Source organism: Mus musculus, chromosome 2, assembly GCF_000001635.26.
Source record: "Mus musculus strain C57BL/6J chromosome 2, GRCm38.p6 C57BL/6J".
Classification (NCBI taxonomy): Eukaryota; Metazoa; Chordata; class Mammalia; order Rodentia; family Muridae; genus Mus; species Mus musculus.
The window spans coordinates 6,409,789-6,429,267 of record NC_000068.7 but is presented as its reverse complement, the minus strand read 5'-3'; the positions used below and the strand labels follow the sequence as shown (position 1 = coordinate 6,429,267).

The 19,479-nt window shown below is 42.1% G+C and overlaps 1 protein-coding gene across 8 annotated transcripts in view; it reads right to left on the bottom strand.

The window, feature by feature from the left end:
* Nucleotides 1–19,479, bottom strand: part of Usp6nl (USP6 N-terminal like) — a 125,540-nt gene that overhangs the window by 19,029 nt on the left and 87,032 nt on the right. For 6 of the 8 annotated variants that reach the window (NM_001080548.1, XM_030252265.1, XM_006497570.4 and 3 more), the window contains 7 exons: nucleotides 14,228–14,335; nucleotides 8,256–8,365; nucleotides 5,798–5,846; nucleotides 4,876–4,996; nucleotides 2,279–2,373; nucleotides 1,651–1,716; nucleotides 1,457–1,556 (listed from right to left, as the gene is read on the bottom strand). In NM_001080548.1, coding sequence (NP_001074017.1) covers nucleotides 1,457–1,556; nucleotides 1,651–1,716; nucleotides 2,279–2,373; nucleotides 4,876–4,996; nucleotides 5,798–5,846; nucleotides 8,256–8,365; nucleotides 14,228–14,335 — 649 coding nt within the window. Of the gene's footprint in view, nucleotides 1–1,456; nucleotides 1,557–1,650; nucleotides 1,717–2,278; nucleotides 2,374–4,875; nucleotides 4,997–5,797; nucleotides 5,847–8,255; nucleotides 8,366–14,227; nucleotides 14,336–19,119; nucleotides 19,278–19,479 lie in introns of all 8 variants that reach the window. The other 2 variants (XM_030252264.1, XM_011238993.2) reach the window with 2 other exon arrangements.

Below are 19,479 nucleotides of genomic sequence, written 5' to 3'. Positions count from 1 at the left end.
GTTCCTCAACACTTCTTCATATGGTGGTACAGAAAACCCACTGAACACCTGAGAGCTTTGCTTCTTAAACAGGAAACAGACTGAACAGCAGGCAGGGTTTCCCACAGCTTATACAGTTTAACAATTTCCACAGCTTATACAGTTTAACAATTTACTGGCAGGTAAAGTAGTTGCTGTGCTCAAAGTTCAAGGGGTAAAGAGTGAGACGAAGTAAATAGTTTAAAGGGAGGAGAACTATAAAGAAACAACACACAGTCCACGTTCGCTGTCCGGGGACCATTACATTATTATTTAATTAAGATACACTTCTTTAGTATATTTTGACCTGTTTATAACCGACGTCAAGAGTAGTGATATAAAGAAAGAAGGAGAAGCAGAAGAGAAGGAGAAAGGGGCTTTCACCCAGGGCCGACACAACCGGACTCCAGAAAGGAGCTGTGTCACCAATGCTTTGTGTCGGTGTGTTAGCCTGTATGCTGGCCACGAACACAACATTTCTGACAGCTTCCCTGGAAAGTCACAAACACTGAGGTCTCATCTCAGAGGAAGTGCGGCTAATGAGTTTCTACTGTGCTCACTGCACTCAAGTCAGTGACCAGGCAGTCTCACCGAGAGCACCGAGTGTGGCCAGGAACAGCAGGAACACAAATCGTAAACTTGACAATGCCCTCAACTCAGAATGCTGAACAAATCATTTAAGAATGACGTACGAGGGCAGGGTACACAGTAAGTGTGGGGGACACACAACATTAAGGTCTAGGCTATCCATGAGCCATACCTCTATAGAGCTACAAGGCTTAAGTTTGAAATGAAAATGATAGAAAACCTCATTTGCTGGCTTTTGAGGTCCAACACATCATACCAACAGAGCTCCTGAAATACTGTAACTGAAGACTAAAAAGCCTCTAGTTTTTGTTTTGAAAACCTGCATTTATGCAGGGAGAGACTTGATGCATCTGTCCCTGTTACTCCAGAGACCCTGACACTCAAGTTCTCCCAGAGTTAGAGAAATAAACAGTAACAAGACATTTTCCCACTCATTTACCTAGGAGACAGATCAGTTAAAAGAATGAGGGTCCCAGTGGAAACTAACACTTGAGAAGAATATTCTCAGTGACACTAAACTCAGCATTCTAGTGTTTGAGTGTGAAGGCAGAACTGGCACCTGGAGGGAGGAGCCCAAGGTCTTTTCTGATGTAGTGTCTCTCTCCTGAGAGAGAAGCAGGAGTTCTCTGCTGACTCTCAAGAAAAAAAAAAAAACACTTAAAAAGACTAGTAGTTTTCAAAAAAAAACACAAAAAACAAAAACAAAACCAACCCTGCTAAAAGCACAGCCTGAGGCAGCGGGAGGCCAGGCCAGTCAGAAAGCACAGCCTGAGGCAGCGGGAGGCCAGGCCAGTCAGCATCACAACAAGCCCTGAGTTTATAAAGCCTTTTAAGCCAGAGGCTTCCTTACTTTTGTGTAGTTTCAAGATTGTGTAAGACATAGCAGTAAGGACTCGCTCTCCTTCAAAGATATAGATGTCCCATATCCTGAGGTTCAGCCTGAAGGGAGTCTGCAGGGAAGACAAAGCAAGCTGGGGTGAGCCAGGGCTCCCTCTCACTTGGGTTGCCACTTTCACAACTTTCAGGGCTACCAACCGTACTTACTCGATCAAGGAAACACTGAAAAAACCATTTCATTGTGTAAAAACTTGTGTAGATTTCTTGAGAATCCTAAAAGACAAAGAAAGACCTCATCATTTCTGAGTTGTAGCAAACAAAATAGCAACAGTACGGGGAAGGGCGCTGGAGGCTACGTCAAAGGTCACAGAGCCTTTTCAAGGCAAACCCTCTCAAACGCTCTCTGCTTTTCTAGTCCCATTTTTAATCCCCAAATCTACCTTATAAAAATCATCACAAAAAGTGTGCCACCATAATAAAACTGTAACTATTTCTTCATAGTGAACTGTCTGATTGCACTGTATTTTAAAGTAAAACATGCAGATATTTCACAAGGAATCAGTTTTCTGTAATTCTTATAATGTTTTTGTATAAATTTAAAACCTCCAAAATAATGGGGAATCACACTTGTAAAAATGTTATTACTAGTACCTATCAGCTTATAGAAGTATTCTGAATCTACGAATACTGTGGTAGTATATATGTTAATACTAGATTTTATGAATCTAACGCTCTTTAGGTCCACAGTGAGCTAACAAGGGACAGGGAACGTAGGCTAACTCAGTGACTGTCCTCCCTCTCGGGGGGCAGCTGTCCGTCAGTGACGTCTACCTACCAAGTGCTGCTTAAGTTTGGACAAAAATTTGTTCAGAATTTTCTCATGATGTTCTTGAAATCTCAAGAGTTTAGGAAAACCTTGGACAAAAAAACCTAGAACACAAACAAAAAAACAGCCCTTCAGAGACAGTAGCAACAACCCCCCAACTTCACAATGTAACATACTTCATTTGTAGCTATGAAAATAGCATCCCAAGCGACCTTGGCCTTCTTCTTCCCCATCATGGAAATGGTGTCCCTCGAACATTGGGTAGTGAAACTGTTAGCTGGTATTGTTTGCTAACTACCACCTTCACTTAGTAAAACTGTTACAGGAAAACACAGCTCCTAATTAGGAGAAACCCAGTCTCAGCACCAGACAAAAGAAACAGAATCCACTCTTGACTCCTCCGTTCTCAATGCTGACCGGCTCCCTCCTAAGCGGTTCCATCCTGACCGCCAGTCCACTCTTCTCTCACCATCATCAGCTAAGACATGCAGGCACTTTAAGTTATACCAAGACTTACAGATAATAATACATCGTGATCTGTAGGGCGTCTAGGAAGCAATTGTAAATGGTAAATTGGTGCTAATTTGTATATTTAGCTCACTGAATTTATAACAATTTTTATTCATAAGTTCCTTTTCAGATATTTATATAATCCATTTCAAGAATATATATTCAATGGACTTTATTTCTGCAATTACTATTTTCAAACCAGCTTCTAGGCACATCTAGGAGATTCTAATAGATATCTTTCGGGTTTCTAAGAAACCAGGGAAATGTATGTCATACACATCTTCCTTAGATATTCATTATTGACAAGAGCTTATAAAAATTAAGCTGTCTTATAGATTTAATGAAGTCTATTTTGCTTTCATTCAGTTTCGCATATTTGCTTAACCTGAGAGTTTATGATTTCTTCCACATCACGTGTGACTTAAAAACCAATGGTTTTCTAAGCATACCAGAAAATGTAAAGAAGGATCCTAATACACTTAATTAGTAAATTTTCTAACAAAAAGCATATACAGTTTTGTAAGATGTAGCTTGGTACTGGCAATGAAAGGACACAGAATTCGAAATTGTCATTGCAATGGAAGGGAAACTAAAACACAAACAATGGCTTCCAGTGGGTGTCAGGAACCCCAGGGCGCAGCAGCAGAACACTGCATTCACAACTTGTTTCCAGTTTTGAAGATGTGTGTAAAAATTTCCAAAGATTCTGTCCTTTGCTTAGTAATAAGTTTTTACAGTAAAATGATTTTATTTAAAGATCTTTATCTCTCCACTGGAGCCACTTTCACAGTCAATTTGACAGCAATGGGAGATAGAAAATTTTCAAGAAAAATCTGATTTTTAAAAAAGTCCATGTACTTCAGCAAGAACCACCTTAAACATGCTACAGTTACCTAACACTCTTCACTTTCCAGTGACATCCTGGCCTCAGTACTTTAGATTCCTCTCGACCCAGTTCTAGGTTGACTCTATAAACTTACAAGTGCTACACTTTCACCCAGAAATCACAAAGAGCGAGCTAGACTTCAGTCACAGACAAGTTATCTCTCAAGTACAAAGTTACCCACAGAAGTAGCCTAACTACACTGTAAGGACAAATGACAGGATTGTCCAGTTAACACTGTTTAAAGACAGGCTGGTAACAGCGACTGGTGAAGCCGAGGCAGCAAAGAGATTTGAAAGAAAATCCCATTTTCAAAAATCGGAGGACAATATCACCACCCACTAACCTACTCCTGATGCAGGAAACACTCACTCATACAGGAAGGAAGGTCAGAGACAGAAAGACACGGATGATGAAGATGAACTTTAGTCAAGGAGTCTTCTTATACAATACAGCTCAGGAGATGGCAACACTTGTCCTTCTTACAGGGAGCCTGCTGCATGTACCATGTCCTACAACTACAGAGGACACTACCTCTGCATTCCTGGGATAGACTCCCCACTGACTGAGCATACACACTCAGAGTGCGCATAAGTGGTTCACTGTTAGAGGAACTAATCTGTCTTTGCTAACTAGTCCTAGGGCACGGACTTGAGGGCCCTGCACATGCTTACACAGGCGCTCCATCACTGAGAGACACCCTCAGCTATTCCAGCGTCTTAAGTCTGCTGCTAGCAGTCAGCACTGAAAAACACACCTGAAATCTAAAACTCCTTAATTATTATGCTCCTTCCTTTAAATATCTAAGTTTCGTTCCTTGATTAATATTCTTTAACGAGGTTATATATCAACACATCCAGCATTTTATTAGAACAGCAAGTGTTTTGGGCAACAGGTTTCCTTTTATTCTTCCTAATATAGATTTTCCTAAGTTCTTCCAAACCTAAATTAACTTCTTTTGATAGAGGGCAAATGAATAAAAGAATTTTAAAATGCCAGAAATACAGTTTGGGGAAAAGACAAAGAAAATTCAATGTGAATAGAAAAACTTAATAAAGAAAAAAATGAAAGAAGAAATTAGCAATTCTCAAACCCCTGGAAAATGAGTAATATATGATTAACAAACTATGACCAGGGACCGACGTGCTGTAGTTAGTTCACAGGCCAGTTTGCACTCCCTACGTACTTACTGTCACATGCAGGGCTTTCTTACCGTGCATTGCGTGCTTGGGGCCCGAGAAGAGCTTGACCAGGGCCCAGAAGGCGTCTTCCTCGTTCATGTACATGAGGAGCAAGGCCGTGATCTGACTCATCCCTTGGCAGTACCCGACTTCCTAAGAAAGGGAGAAGACTGCAGGCTTCAAAGCTAATTCCATGAACACAGACACGGGAAAGGCTAATCTATAAAATACCACAAAATGCTTCGATGCTTTACTGGACAATTCTAGAAATAACTGTTGCAACAGCTACAGCATTAGGGCCTATCCTATACAAAAATAAACTGTGCTCAAGAGTGAACAGGTGTGGGGAAACCCCTCGAGCTGCATTTAAAACTGTCCTTTGCTTGACCCTGCAATACAGCGTGGAGGGAGCATCAATCCTCACTTCACCGAGTGTGCAGATGCTGCCAGATGCTGCCTGATCCTTCCCGACTCCCACCTCCACGTCTTGTCCCTGTGTTCCTGAAGCTATAGGGTTGAGTTTTAGTCCACTCCTTGTAGGCCTCTAACAGGTGATAAACGAGATGACTGGAGCATTGGCTGTCAGGAGCAAGAGAGCCGGCAGGCCGCAGGCCACTGCTCCAGCTCAGACACGCCTACAGGCACTGCTTAGTCTTTCATGCGTAAAAAAGAAAACCAAAGAGCACAAAAATGTAATAAAACAAAACAAAACACTCTGCAGGGAGAGAAAGCGAACTAGCATCCTGGGTTCGTACCTAGGTTTTTCTACTTCCAAATCAGCTCGAAGGCTCTGGGGTCAACATGGCAGTTATAAGCACGCCAAAGCTAACAGGGCCATGGAGGCATCGGCATGAAGATCTGGGCCTCCAAGTGCCTTGTTAGGTAGAGGGCCAGGAAGAATGTCTAGTTCCCTAGAATCAAAGTCAAGCAGGAGGCAGGCATGGACCAACTTACCGTATTATAGATAGAATAAGCAGCGAGAACATGGAATAAGGACTGTTGCCTAGACAAATAAAAATTTACATTAAACATAATTTAGTTCTTTTTAAATTCAGTTAATTTTTAAAATTACAAACTTATTAGAAAAAACAGGTTTGACTAGCTGGGCAGTGGTGGTGTACACCTTTAAATCCCAGCACTCAGGAGGCAGAGGCAGGTGGCTCTCTCTGAGTTTGAGGCCAGCCTGGTCTACAAAAGGAATTCCAGAATAGCCATTGCTACACAGAGAGACCTTGTCTCAGAAAAACTGAAAACAATCAAAACAAAACAAAACAAACCACACACACAAAAAAAACCCCCAAAAAACAAAAAACCAACCAAACCAAACAAACAAAAAACCGGGATAGACTAAAAACAGTCCAGATAAAATTACTGTTGTATTTTCAAAAGAGGTATCCAGAGCTCGAAGTGAGGCAGACCGTCAAGAGTTTGGATGTGAGGCCCTGTTACCACGCGTTTAGACAGAAGAGGTTCTGTTACCACGCGTTTAGACAGAAGGCCTTCTGAGGCCCTGTTACCGCGCGTTTAGACAGAAGGCCTTCGTAGGGAAACGGCACAGCTTCACTGAGCTTCTTAAGCTCGTTGTCTCCTCACTCACTATCTTACTCCGGAGCCACAGAGTGTGGAGGCCACAGGAGACTCGAATAGCAGCAGCTAAGTACAGGAAGGGCAGCCTGGGACGACACTTCCCAGAAGCTCAGACCTTGTCCTGAGAGCACGCTCATCTGCAGAGTGAAGCAGGGCTGTACCTCACTACACTAACAACTTACTACTATGCTTTGCCCTTGGGTTTTTGCCCCTTCAATCTTTGCTGACTCCGACACCGTACTTCTAACAGAATGGGCCTGGGGGTACACAACTGTACTCCCAGCACTCAGGAGGATCACAGGTTCTAAGGCACCTGAGCTATACAGTGAGACCCTCCCTACAAAAAACCAAAGCAGAACAAACTGAAAAGGGGGAAATAGGGAGACCCAGCAGTGAGCCCATCAAGCTGGAAGCCAACCATCACCCAACTGCTTGGGTCCTTACGGTGCTTTGGGGCTCAGCAGGCAAGAGACGTGACTACGCCATCACCTGATCCTGATTACCAGGAGGGAGGCAGATGCTATACACATACGCACAAAATCACATCTGGAATACGGAGAATATTTTGGAAACTTCTTTGTATACAATAAGTACATACAAAGAGCATGTATGTAAAGAAAGCTATGGAAAACTATGGCAACATAATTTAGGGAGACAGCTAATGGTCCCGATTTTTCAAGATTGAAAGCGGAGTCCTGCCAAACAGCTGATATACTTGCTGAGGGAAGGGTAATGAAAGAAGGCATTTACAAACACTCTGACACAGAGATAACTGTGGTAATTACTAACACTTTTCCTTTATATTTTGGTATGAATGGTTATATATTAGTATCTCCTTTCTCTTACTACCGTATATTAAAAAGTATTAATAAGTAACTATATTTAAGTATTTAAGCATGCCTACCAGCAAAGTACTTGGAATCTACTTGTGCTCAGAGGGTTAATGTGTTTTCAGCTGTAAGCCAACAGTTGCATTATGGTAGACAGATGGATCATTTTGTTTCAGCCTGATGTGGAACTCAGAATGGTTTCAGAAGATGTGTGAGCACCAAAATGACAAGGGCAGGCTGTAACGGTCAGAGCTTGGCGGCCATTCCCTCATGATGCAGCAAGCAGAGACCTAGGTCCAGCTGCGATAGGTTTATACACATGATCAAATCCACTGTCCGTTGAATTTGAGCTGGGGAAATTATCTAAAACTGACTGAACTGTGTGCTTCAAAACCTGCTGCTTCCTGGTCAAGCCAATCTTAAGACATACCTCCTACAGTTTCTGTTTGGGTGGCTGGACTCCGGAAGACAGAGATCAGCAAGACAGGCCCTTTCCCTTCACACAGGGGCACAGTGATGGCTTGCCCACCCATAGAAGTACAAACACTCTGTTGGACTCCGTACAGTAATTTCTTACTCAAGTCCTTTCCTTTTTCACAAGTTCCACTTATTCATAAGGTTACCATTGGGGTATAACCTTATTACTAACAGTTTTCAAATACATATAAGTTCTTACTTCTATAAATGGCCTCAAACTTTCAATTCACCTGCCTCAGCCTCCTCAGTGTCCACAAAATATTTTTAAGAATTTTAAGATCATAAAATGGCCCCTTATCAATTTTACAGCATGTACTATGTCAGTGTTTTAAAATGTTAAATTAAATTAGATCCCAGTTTCAGTCAACATGAATTCAAGTGACCTGCAAAAACCTTTAGGACCTAAATAAAGGCTATAATCCAAACCAGACATTCTAAACGCACAGTTTACCGTAAAGACTCTAGTAAAGACCATTTACACACGCTAGTCACATTTCGTAATATCAAACTCTACTTACTTAACACCGTATCTGTCTCTAAACATAATATGGTCCCTGAATGTGCGGTTCACGTCAAGGTCTATTTGTCTGATATCAGGTGAACAACCCCGTGCTCTGTGTTTTAATTTCTGAAGAAGAAAGAGAAAGGAAGAAAACATACTTTTATGAAAACGAATTGCTAGAAGTTGACAATGAATAATAAAATAATGCTTATTAAAACCTTTTTTGTTTGTTTTGTTTTTCGAGACATGGTTTCTCTGTGTAGCCCTGGCTGTCCTGGAACTCACTCTGTAGACCAGGCTGGCCTCAAACTCAGAAATCCGCCTGCCTCTGCCTCCCGAGTCTCGAAAAACCAAACCAACCAAACAAACAAACAAACACAAAAAACCCTTTTATCATTTATATATTGGCAGGAATAGGGCTAAGAAAGGTCTAAGCAATATAAATAAACATATTTAAAAACCCTTCCTTCCTTCCTTTCAAAGCCCTCTCCTTCTTCCCTTTCTCTTCATGGAATCAACAGTGAGAATTAGGGCAGAGAGCTTCCAGAGTCTGCAGGACACCGTGTGAGGAATTCCTCTTCTCTCTATTTTCTTTCCTTGGAATTAGTGACTATGGGTTTGCTTCACTTTCTACATCCTCGTAGGGAACTCAACAGCAAGTCTGAAGTACACTGTAGAACTCTCAGGACAGCCTAGCAAACAGTGACCAATTTTTTTTTCTTCAAGTCTTGGTTTTATTGAGACAGGGTCTCATTATGTAGCCTTGGCAGTCCTGGAACTCACTACATAAACAAGGCTGGACTTGAACTCACAGAGCTCTGCTTGCCTCTGTCTCCTAAATGCAGGGATCAAAGACATCTATCACCGAGCCTGGCCTAGTGACCAACTTCTTCAACTTCCTCCCAGAGCAGTCAGGTGTGCTTCTGGCAGGCTCCTCCCTCTGGTCTTAGGGCTTCCTTCACCATGTGCTGAGGTTCCCTTTGCTCTGCTCTGAGCTGTCCCCGATTCCTGGGTCTGGGACATGTCCCCTTTCTTGGTATATGGTCTGGCCCTGAAGGACGGCATTCTCCAATAGTTACTGAAATGAGCACACAGAAGGTAAAGGTTTGGACTCCTTCAATAGCTGCTGACTTATACTTCAAATGACTGTGGAAGCCGTTTCAGAATTCTAGACAGAAAGCATTCTTGCTCACAAGGCACCACTTTACTACTCTCTGCCTCCCATGCTGCCACTGGGATTCCCACTCTCTGTGTGAGGTCTCTTCTTCTCTGCAAGTTGGTGGGAGCACTCTCCATGTTTGGAAGTTGGTGGGAGCACTTTCTATGTTTGGAAGTTGGTGGGAGCACTCTCCATGTTTGGAAGTTGGTGGGAGCACTCTCCATGTTTGGAAGTTGGTGGGAGCACTCTCCATGTTTGGAAGTTGGTGGGAGCACTTTCTATGTTTGGAAGCTGCCTGTTTCTTTGCCTGATTTGCATTTATTCTCATCTGACTTGGGCACTTTCAACCTAATAACTCATTTCTCATCTCTGCAAAACTGTCCTTAATAATTGCTAATTCCTTTATCAATTCCCCTCTCCTCCTTGCCCTGACTCCACTCCCTTTCTGGAGCTTCATTATTACAGTGTGGGATCTCTGAAGCAATCAGCTCATTTTCTTGATGTTTCTCTATTAGTGCTCATATCTATGCCTTTAAATTTTATTTTCTGAAAAATTTCTTCAATTGTTATTTTCAATTAAGTTTTTTATTTCTATTATATTTTTTATATTCTTAAGTTCTTTGTTGTTATAGAATGTTCCTTTTTATAGTTTCGTATACTTGCTTTATGGATGCAATACAGATTTCATTTCTCTGAAGATATTAACAACAATCTTTTAGGTTTTCTTCTTATTCTATAATCTGTTTCTTACAAGTGTATTTTTCTACTTGTTTTTACTAATCTCCAATTTAAGTCCCTTTCCTCAAATGACTACTAATAGTTTGTTATCAGCTTTTACTTGAAAGTAAGACATTAAACAAAATTGTGTGCCCAAATGGGCTTCCCAGCAGTGATGTCACTGCAGAGTGGGGATGCAGCCCATGGTGACTCTAGTGTTGATCTTCTTGTACTGTCACATTTCCCAACAGTCTCCTCCCAGCTCCTGGTGGGACCACAGGCATTTGACAGATAGCGTTCTTGGGTGATAACTAACTGTCCGAAATGCTGGGTCTTATGCTCCCCTGCACCGCTAGGACAGCTGCTGCTTCACTGCAGCCCTGGACTGGGCAGAGAGGAGACGTGGGGGCTCTGCCTGCTCTCCCACAGACTTCCAACCATCAGTGTCCAGCTATACCTTTCCTTGCAGAGGTACCTGCAGGCGGCGGCTACCAAGTCCTGAGGAGACATAAGATATATAACCTGTGCTTCTCCAGTCTCCTCCAGCAGTCAGGACTCCACCCCTCAGGTCTGCGCGTTGACCACATGCCTGTCTGCACTCTGTACTCCAAGCGGGGTGGGTGCTATTTCTTCCCTTTTCTTGTTCCCTACAGGTTTGACTTTCAAAACCCTCCTGTCAGTTTGGTGGAATCCTCCTTTTAAGGGAAGTAAAGCTGAAGTATGACTGTTTCCATTGCTCATCTTTAACCAAAAAGATGGCTAACATTCACAACTTGTACTCACCTATGTTTAAATATGCATAACCATTCAGAGAAGCACGCCCATATGGGTTCATTTCTCATATACTGGTACTACAAATTATAGCTAAAGTCAGCTCCAATAAATAAATAAATATAAAACATAACTTTAACCCTTAAGTTAAGAATAAATGAGTGGAGTAAAGGCCACGTGGAAATGTCTAGAACAACATGGGACTGCCATGTATGTGTATACCTGTTAAGTACTGTCCATGTGTTTTAAGGTGCCACATGCTACAGCTTTCTGAAATACGAGAATGGGCTGAGGAGTATAGCCCAGTGGGATAACATTTCTCATTCATATATGTGTGCATATATACTAGAAATATGTGTATACATATATGAGAAATATATACATATATAGGAGAAATATATATATACATACATATATACGTGAGAGGACCCAAGTTTTATCCTCAGCACTATAAAATACCCCAACGAAAACATGAATAACCACAGTATGTTTGAGGGTTTTGAAGCTATACAAATATCAATCTGTATATATTTGTTTTTTAATATCTTTTATTGTTAAGGAAATGGTCAAGTGCAGAGGCCTTGCTTATTCTAAAGGCCTCCTGGTAAAAAAAATGAGATGTCAAAACTTAGGAAGAAAATGTTTTAAGGCATGACAAAGAATATCTTAAAATAATATTTAGCTGGAGAAAAGAAGACCCAAACATATCTATAAAACTGGCTTTTCTCAGACGTGAAAATCACAACAAAGACCTTATGACAGAAACAAAGCCCAGGTAGGTAGATAAAAATGTACAGGGCAGAAATACCATTCATGTTTTCCAATATTTACAACTGAATGCACAAGACACAGGGAAACAAACATAGCTAGGTCTAACCTCACTGTGCGCGCGCGCGCGCACACACACACACACACACACACACACACACACACACGGAAAGAAAGTGAGCACACCCAGCCACCAGCCACAGGCTGACCTATATCTACATTATCTCTAGTCACAGTGACTCACTAATGAATGCTTTCACAAAGAGAAAGATCTAATGAGCCTCTAAGCCAAGGCGGTGGCAGAGAAGAGGGCATGAGAAGACGATCAGCAGCGTCTCTGTGGGGCTCCTCCCAGAACCAGGCTCGGTTGTGGAGACCTTGTGACCATGATGGACAGACCTTCTGCATTTTAAGGTATGCTGCTAAATACAAGACAGACAGGTACAAGTGTGCTATAGTTACATGCCTCCGAGCCAGAGCTGACTAGATTTTAAGTCCTGCTCTTGGCTCACCCTGGGTGAAAACCTTACCCTTACTAAGCTCAGGTTCCTCGTCTGTGACATGGAAGGATAATTGTACAGAAAACACTACTAAACACTGCCTGAAAGGGCGTTCCAAAGTGCCTTAAAACCAAGCCCCTTTTCTCCCGTCCTCACTCTGTCTAGTCCACTTTAATGAACCACAAAAGCTCTTTCTTTTTGTTATTTCTCCTTTGTTTTGCGGTGTGAATGCCAGGCACTCCCCTGTAGTAAACAACTCCATACAGCCCCATCTCCTCACAGGTAGCAACATGTGTGGATACTGCAGCTCTATATGCCTGCTGCCTAACACCAAACAGAGCTCTGCTCCAAGAAGAGAGCCACAAGCCTCAGGTGCCATTAAAGGACTGTATGCACACACACGACAGGCTCCATCTGACAATACCTTGGTAGATTCAACAACGAAGAACCAGTTCACAGAGATGGGTAGGCAGAAACATAAGCCACTTTTGTAGAGGAACAAGGGAAGAGTGGTGGGGAAAAGAAGCCATGATTAAATTATGTCGTGACAGTGACTGTAATGTTTGATGGCAGTGAACTGAGTACCGAGCCTGGAAGCTCTAACGCTCACTTGTTTTGTTGTTATTGAGTTTACTAAACTACATTGACACTAACTGCTCATAGGATGACTTCATATAGGAAAAGCACCCCAAACAAAATGCAGCAGGTTGAAGGGTGTCCCCAAAGTTTACATCTACTCAGAACCAGTGTGTGTGGCCTAACAGACTTTGAAGACACCATTACAATAAAACTTAAGCCCAAAGCCTGACATCTTTATCAGGCAAGAGACACAGACACACATGTGACACGTGACACGTGACAAAGAAGTAGAGAAGAAGCTACAGAGCTACAAGTGGAGGAACACTAATAACTGGGGTAGCCACCAGAGGCTGGTAGAAGGCCAGGAAGGAGTCTTCCTTCTCTGCAGCCTTGAGAGCAGCCATGTCTTGCAACAACAGAACAGGCTGTTGTGGCTTTTAGTCACCCACATTATGCCTCTTGGCCCTGAAAATGAATACAGTATGCAGATAAAAGCATTCTCGTTCTTTTCTGTGTTCCCTCACTAACTAGATTTCTACTGAGCACCTACTGCACACCGGAGTTAAACAGTGTGAGTGTGTGTGTGTTCCCTCAGGCATGCCTCACTTTGAACATGAGCTCTACCACCTCAACACTAATAATAAATTCTCATCAGTAGTCTAAAATAACTCCAAACTCTAATACTCTGAAACACAAACTCATTGCCTGTTTGAAGTCCTGTTTTCTCAGAAAACCAGTAACATCTACCTACTGCCTATCATCTTCCATTTGGTAAACTTTCTCTGAGTTCATCCATGGAAAAATAAAGTGCTTTTACAACTGACTGGGTTTAAACTTGTTTCTCTTCTACTCCATTTGGTCTGTTGTAATTCATCCTATTTGTTTTTTATTCATTCCTACTGTTTCTATCTAGTCTATTCCATTCATTTTCTAAGAAACATACTCTAAAGCCTATGGCTCTAAGAATTTTAAATGTAAAGTTCTTATTCTTTTCAAAGGTTGATATAACTTAGGTTTAGAAAGAGTATGGCTGAAATGGTAAGGAGGTATATTTAATCATTATGTGGCTTAATCAAAGCATCACTCAGCAAAAGGTCTAACTTTTTAATTCATACATAACAAGATGGAGATACCAAATTGTCTTGGAAACAGATTTTTCCTTATTCAGACCTACTGAACAACCACGTACAGGCAGGTGCTGGAGAAAGGGTTCTGTTTTTGTGTTCCCCATAAGCTCTAACATGATCCAAACCTCCTTATTTACAGAACAAGTAAGTGTAAGTCGGTTTTCCTTATAAGTATGCCTCAGCACTAATGGGTTACTGTCAGTGATCTGAGTTGATTGGCACTAACAAAACAAACCAGTAAGTGCCAAAATCTCCATGGAATGTGATCTCAATACAATGTCAAGGGATAGGAGAATATCATATCACCTTAAAAACTGGAGTTATTTTGCATTTTAGTTTCCAAGGCATAGTGGGTTTAGCTACTCACACTATAAAGGTCTCTTGTTTCTTCTTTCATTTTAGGGATCTCAAGAAGAAGAGCCCAGACTTCACCTCGGAGCTGGAGTGGAATTCCTTTGTAAATTCGTCGATGAAACTGGTTAAAACAAAGGAAACTAGACAAGGTTACAAAGAGACAAAAGCTTAGACAGTCCCTTCCACTGAGCCACTTGACTATTACAGAAGTGCCCCTTAGAGTTGCAAGAGCAGAACCGATTCTATTGGTAAACTGGAAACATCTTACTTACACATTTCCTTGTTATACACGACCTTCCCCTCAAGGAGTGCAGAACGCACTGGTAACCTCTTTCCCAACACCACCTCCCTGGAGCACCACCTCAGGCCTCAGCCAGTCCTACCCTCCATCCCTTTGTGGAAATGGCACGAACCCCATCTGGCCAGAAAAAAAACAGTGGGCAAATCTCCATCAAAAGAAGACAAGGACTCCTACTCCTTCCGCAACTGTGTGGGGAATGTCTGTGCACATGGTGGGCAAGGGCTCTCTACTGCTGAGCTGCATCCTCAGCCAAAACGCTGATTCTCAAAGAAATAGGCACCTAAGTAGCCATGGTCAGTCATAGGAGGTCCTTGAAATATGCATGCAATTACCCCAAGAACTTAAGGCTCAACAGACGTCCCTCTCTTATATAATTATGTATTTACAGTCCACTCAAAATAAGTATCAGGGTCATTACAATGTGGTACATAACAACACTTTGAAATGTTAAAGTGCACAGACAAACTAAGAAAAGATTGATAAATTATGGCAGGAGCCTTTAAGGAGAGTTTGGGATTTTACATATTTCTTTAGACTTTGCGACACTTGTTTATACCTAATGACGTATCTAGGATGAAACCCAAGTCTAAGCACTACATTCTTTTGTTTCATATACAACTTAGAGAAATAAGTTGGAAGGGTGTGTGTGTGTGTGCACATGTGTGTGTGTGTGTGTGTGCGTGTTTGGGAGGGGTGGGTACATGTGTGTAGACCTATCTTATACATCTGTAAGCAAAGGCCAAACAGCATAGGTGATATTCATGATTCTTCAAGTACTGTTTACTTTCATCTTTTGAAGCAGTTGGCCTGGCACTTGCCAGGTAGGCTAGGCTGACTGAGCAGGAAGTCCCAGGGATCCACCTCTTGGAACCTCCCCAGACCTGACTGTAAGTTTGTACCACCACACCCAGAACCTTCAGGTAATATCGTCAGTGGTTTGACTGTGACCAGGTATGGAACTGTCTTATTTGTAGTACCCTGTGACCTGTCACAATAAGACCAGGTGTGGAACTGTCTACTTGTAGTATCCTGTGAATACAACAAAGGTTTGGATTCTACAGCATTTCCAATTTTGGGGAATCAAGTTGTCACTGTTAAAGCAAGAGAAAAAAAAAAGCAAGAATACGCCAGAAAGAAATAAAAACCCAATGGTCTATCGAGAGCCGGTGCTCAAAAGAAGCACTGACATGTTGTCAATGTCCTTACCCACGGTACCAATTAACCCTGGTCCTCACTATGCATTTACTACACATAAGCAGTCACGATACACAGGAAACTATCAATGTCCTCGCCCATGGTACCAACTGACCTGGTTTCCTATACATAAGCATTCATTATACATAGGAAACGATTTTAAACTCATTGCTATATGTGTATGCCATTTAATTATCCCAGCAACTCAACTGTACATACATGGAAAGTAAATCACAAAGAAGATAAATAACTTGCCCAGTGATAAGCCTAAAATGTTACCAACTATTTAAAAGAAGGAAGATCCTATGTAAAAGCCCAGTGCAGTAACATGTGCCTATAATCCCAGTGCCAGGGAGGCAGACAGGAGAATCCCTAGGGGTTGCTGGCTATCCACATCAGATAAATTGATGAGCTCCAGGCCAGGGGCAGAGAGCCTGTACCAACGATGAGGTGAGGGCTGGGCTGGAGCTCAGTGAGAATGCTTGCCTAGCATGCATAAGGCTCTAGGTTACATTTCTAGTATGAGCAAAACAAAATGACCCAAGTCAAGCCTTGACTTGAGGCTGGCTGCCATGACAATGGGAAGGTGGCTCTGTGGGTGAGAGCCTTGGATGTGTAAACGTGAGGACTGAAGTTCAACTCTCTAGCACCATGGAACAGCTGACTGTGGGAGCTCACTGCTTAGCCAGCCTAGCTAAATGGCAAATGCCAGGCTCAGTGAGAATGACCAAGCAAAACAGCAGAGTCCAAATCTCATTTCCCAGCATACAATGCACATCTGCATGTACAACACCCCATTATACACAGGCAGTAAGGTCCAGGAGACTGAGAGCAATACTGCTGCCAACTCTGTCCTCTCCCACAGCATATCCATACACACAAATAAATAGTGTGTGTGTGTGTGTGTGTGTGTGTGTGTGTGTGTGTGTGTGTGTGTGTGTGTGTGTGTGTTTCAAGACAAGGTTTCTCTGTATAGCCCTGTCTGTTCTGGAACTGGCTCTGTAGATCAGGCTGGCCTTGAATCCTGAAATTCCCCTGCCTCTGCCTCCTGAATGCTGAGTGCTGGGATTAAAGTTGTACACCACCATCCCACCCCTCCTTACCCCTCCCCACCCTGGGTGAGTTTGTATTTCTAAAGATCAAAGATCATCCTTTCTGGAGCACAGCATACTGTTTTGTCAGAATTATTAAAATGTATGGAAAAATGATTGAAAATGTTCTTAAAATTCAAGAGTGGATAACATTAAAACAATGGTAAAATAATGGAACTTAAGAAGACAATAAAAAGGGTATCCAACCAAATGTGCACACTAAAAACTTAACAGAAAAATAATGCTGATGTTCTAAAATAAGTATTCACGGTTCTACATCTCCAGACTTAGCCACAGGTCCAAGTCACCCAGGAAAAACTATTTTATACAAATGCCTCAATTTTCCTTGTCGCCACTGTCTACACAACACTACATAGTAAGTATTCACAGCACACGCAGATCCTTACAAACACCATCGCATCTGACTGAGGACAGTGTATCTGGGGACTGTGGAACCCGGACCCTCAGATGCTATGGGGTGACCATGCTTGGCCACTTATAGGCACTTGCTGTGGCTGCACATTTTTCCTTCATCTTGTGAATCATCACGTAAGCTTTAGAAAGTTTGTAAAACATTAGGCACAGTTTACTGACCAATGGTAATGCCATTTGTGATGCAAGCATACATCTCACACCTACAGGGAAGGAAAAACACAAAGCCCCCGCCATGGAGGCAGGTCAGCACTGTGCACACAACACAGGCAACACAACCCTCGGGAAGCTTTCGCCGAAGCTTCACCCTACGACTCCAAATAGTCTCTACCAGACCATGTTTGTATGAAGGCAATCTTGAACCTTCCTGCACTGTTGCCATGTGAGCTGGGACTCCAAAGAGAAAACATTCCTTCCTCTTTCTTGGAAGAAACAAAAATAAAATGTTACCTTTTTGTATCGGTGCAATTTAATGTATGAATTGAAGGTGATAATTCTTTTAGAATGTGCATTCTTTTCCACACCAAATTGGACCATATATATTATCAAATGATTCTACCACCATAGTTATGGAAGAGTGCTTTAAAATTATACATCAAAGAAATGGTTCTGCTAAAATCCCTCTTAATGGGAACTGCATTCGCCAGAGTTGCTGTCAAAGTAATAGCCTAGTGGAAAGAAGTGCTCATCTTTACAGAGACTGACTTACTTCGACAGATGCCTGTATACTGGAGAATAACATAAAGCCATACAATTCTACAGATACCTTATTAGACTAAATGAGAGACACTAAAGTGTAGGTGAGACGTTCAGAAGCATATCCTGTTATCATTGCGCTAACCACGATCTTTCCTCAGAGGAGAAGGAGCTGTCACTGCGAGTGGATCTGAGGGTGTGCGCAGGAGCACAGACGCTGCACCTAATTCCCCACTCTCAAGTGATTCCTTTAAAAATATTTTAAGTTCTAAAACCAATGCTAAAACAAAGACTCAACAAGACAAAATGAACTTACTTTGCTGTAAAATAAAATGTAAGAGTTTGACTTTAAAATCAGGATACTTGGGATGCTCAACAAGAAAACGAAGTGACATATCTCTGTGAGGTATCCCTCAACCAGGAGATCTCCCCAGTGGGTTAGTGTCCTCTTAGGGCGGGGCACAGTCCTCATGAAAAACTGAAGAGTCCTGTAATAAAGAGCCCTCATTGGACTTTGCTGAGCTCTGATTTTCTCCAACCCCAGGACACAGCCTTTCCTGGGCACTTTACTTACTGAATGCTTATTATTTAGTTTATTTAATCCTCACAGCAACTCTAAAAGACAGCCACTACTGCTGTCCGATGTTACAGTTGTTGACAGGCTGGAGTGTAAAACCAGGATACTCCACTCTAGGCTGCCAGAGATGTCAGAGCTATGAAAACCCAAAGACCTGATGTTCTATAGAATTCTATTTATACAAGTGTGTATTTGGGAGGGGGTAATTTCATGGGAACAGTATAAAGAAATACAGGCCAGTGACATGCTCAGCGGGTAAAGGTGGCCAAGCCTGACAACCTAACTTAAAAAACCAGCGCCCATATATGGTAGAAGAGAACCGACTCTTCAACATGGTATTCTGACCTCCAAATGTACACTGTAATACATTTGTGGCCATATACATACAGACACCAAATAAATGTGATTTTTAAAATTTAAAGACTAAAGAAATAGGAAAAAAAAAAAAACTCCTCTAAAGTTGGCTACTTGTTTTGCTATAGGATTTTTTTCTTTTTTAAAAACTTTGCACGGCTAGCTAGCATCTATTAGGTGTGGTCTACAGGCCAGGCTAATGCTACTTTCCCAAGGTTAGCCCAGCAGACCCCCAGAGCCCTATCCCTTTAAAATCACACCTGTGTACACATGGAGGAGCTAGATGCAGAGCCACCTTTATTACGTCTGTGAAGATCACTCATGTGAAGGTGAGATGTCAGTGGTTTGCAAGCATAAGGCCAAAACCATTTTCCAAGGATGGACACATGTCGCCTTTCATTTCACTGTGATTTCTGCACTGACAGGAGAGAAAGATGGCAGTGAAGCTCCAACTACTGGGCACAGAACAAGGCAATAGGGCTACCTGGGTTACTCCCGCTACTGTACTTTCTACAATGTTTTAGAAAATCAGGTTCACACAGGAGGGGTCCTGATGCAGCACAGAATGCACTAAGTGAATAAACTCTAAGCTCTCCGGCATAGGCTGCAGCAATGCGTTT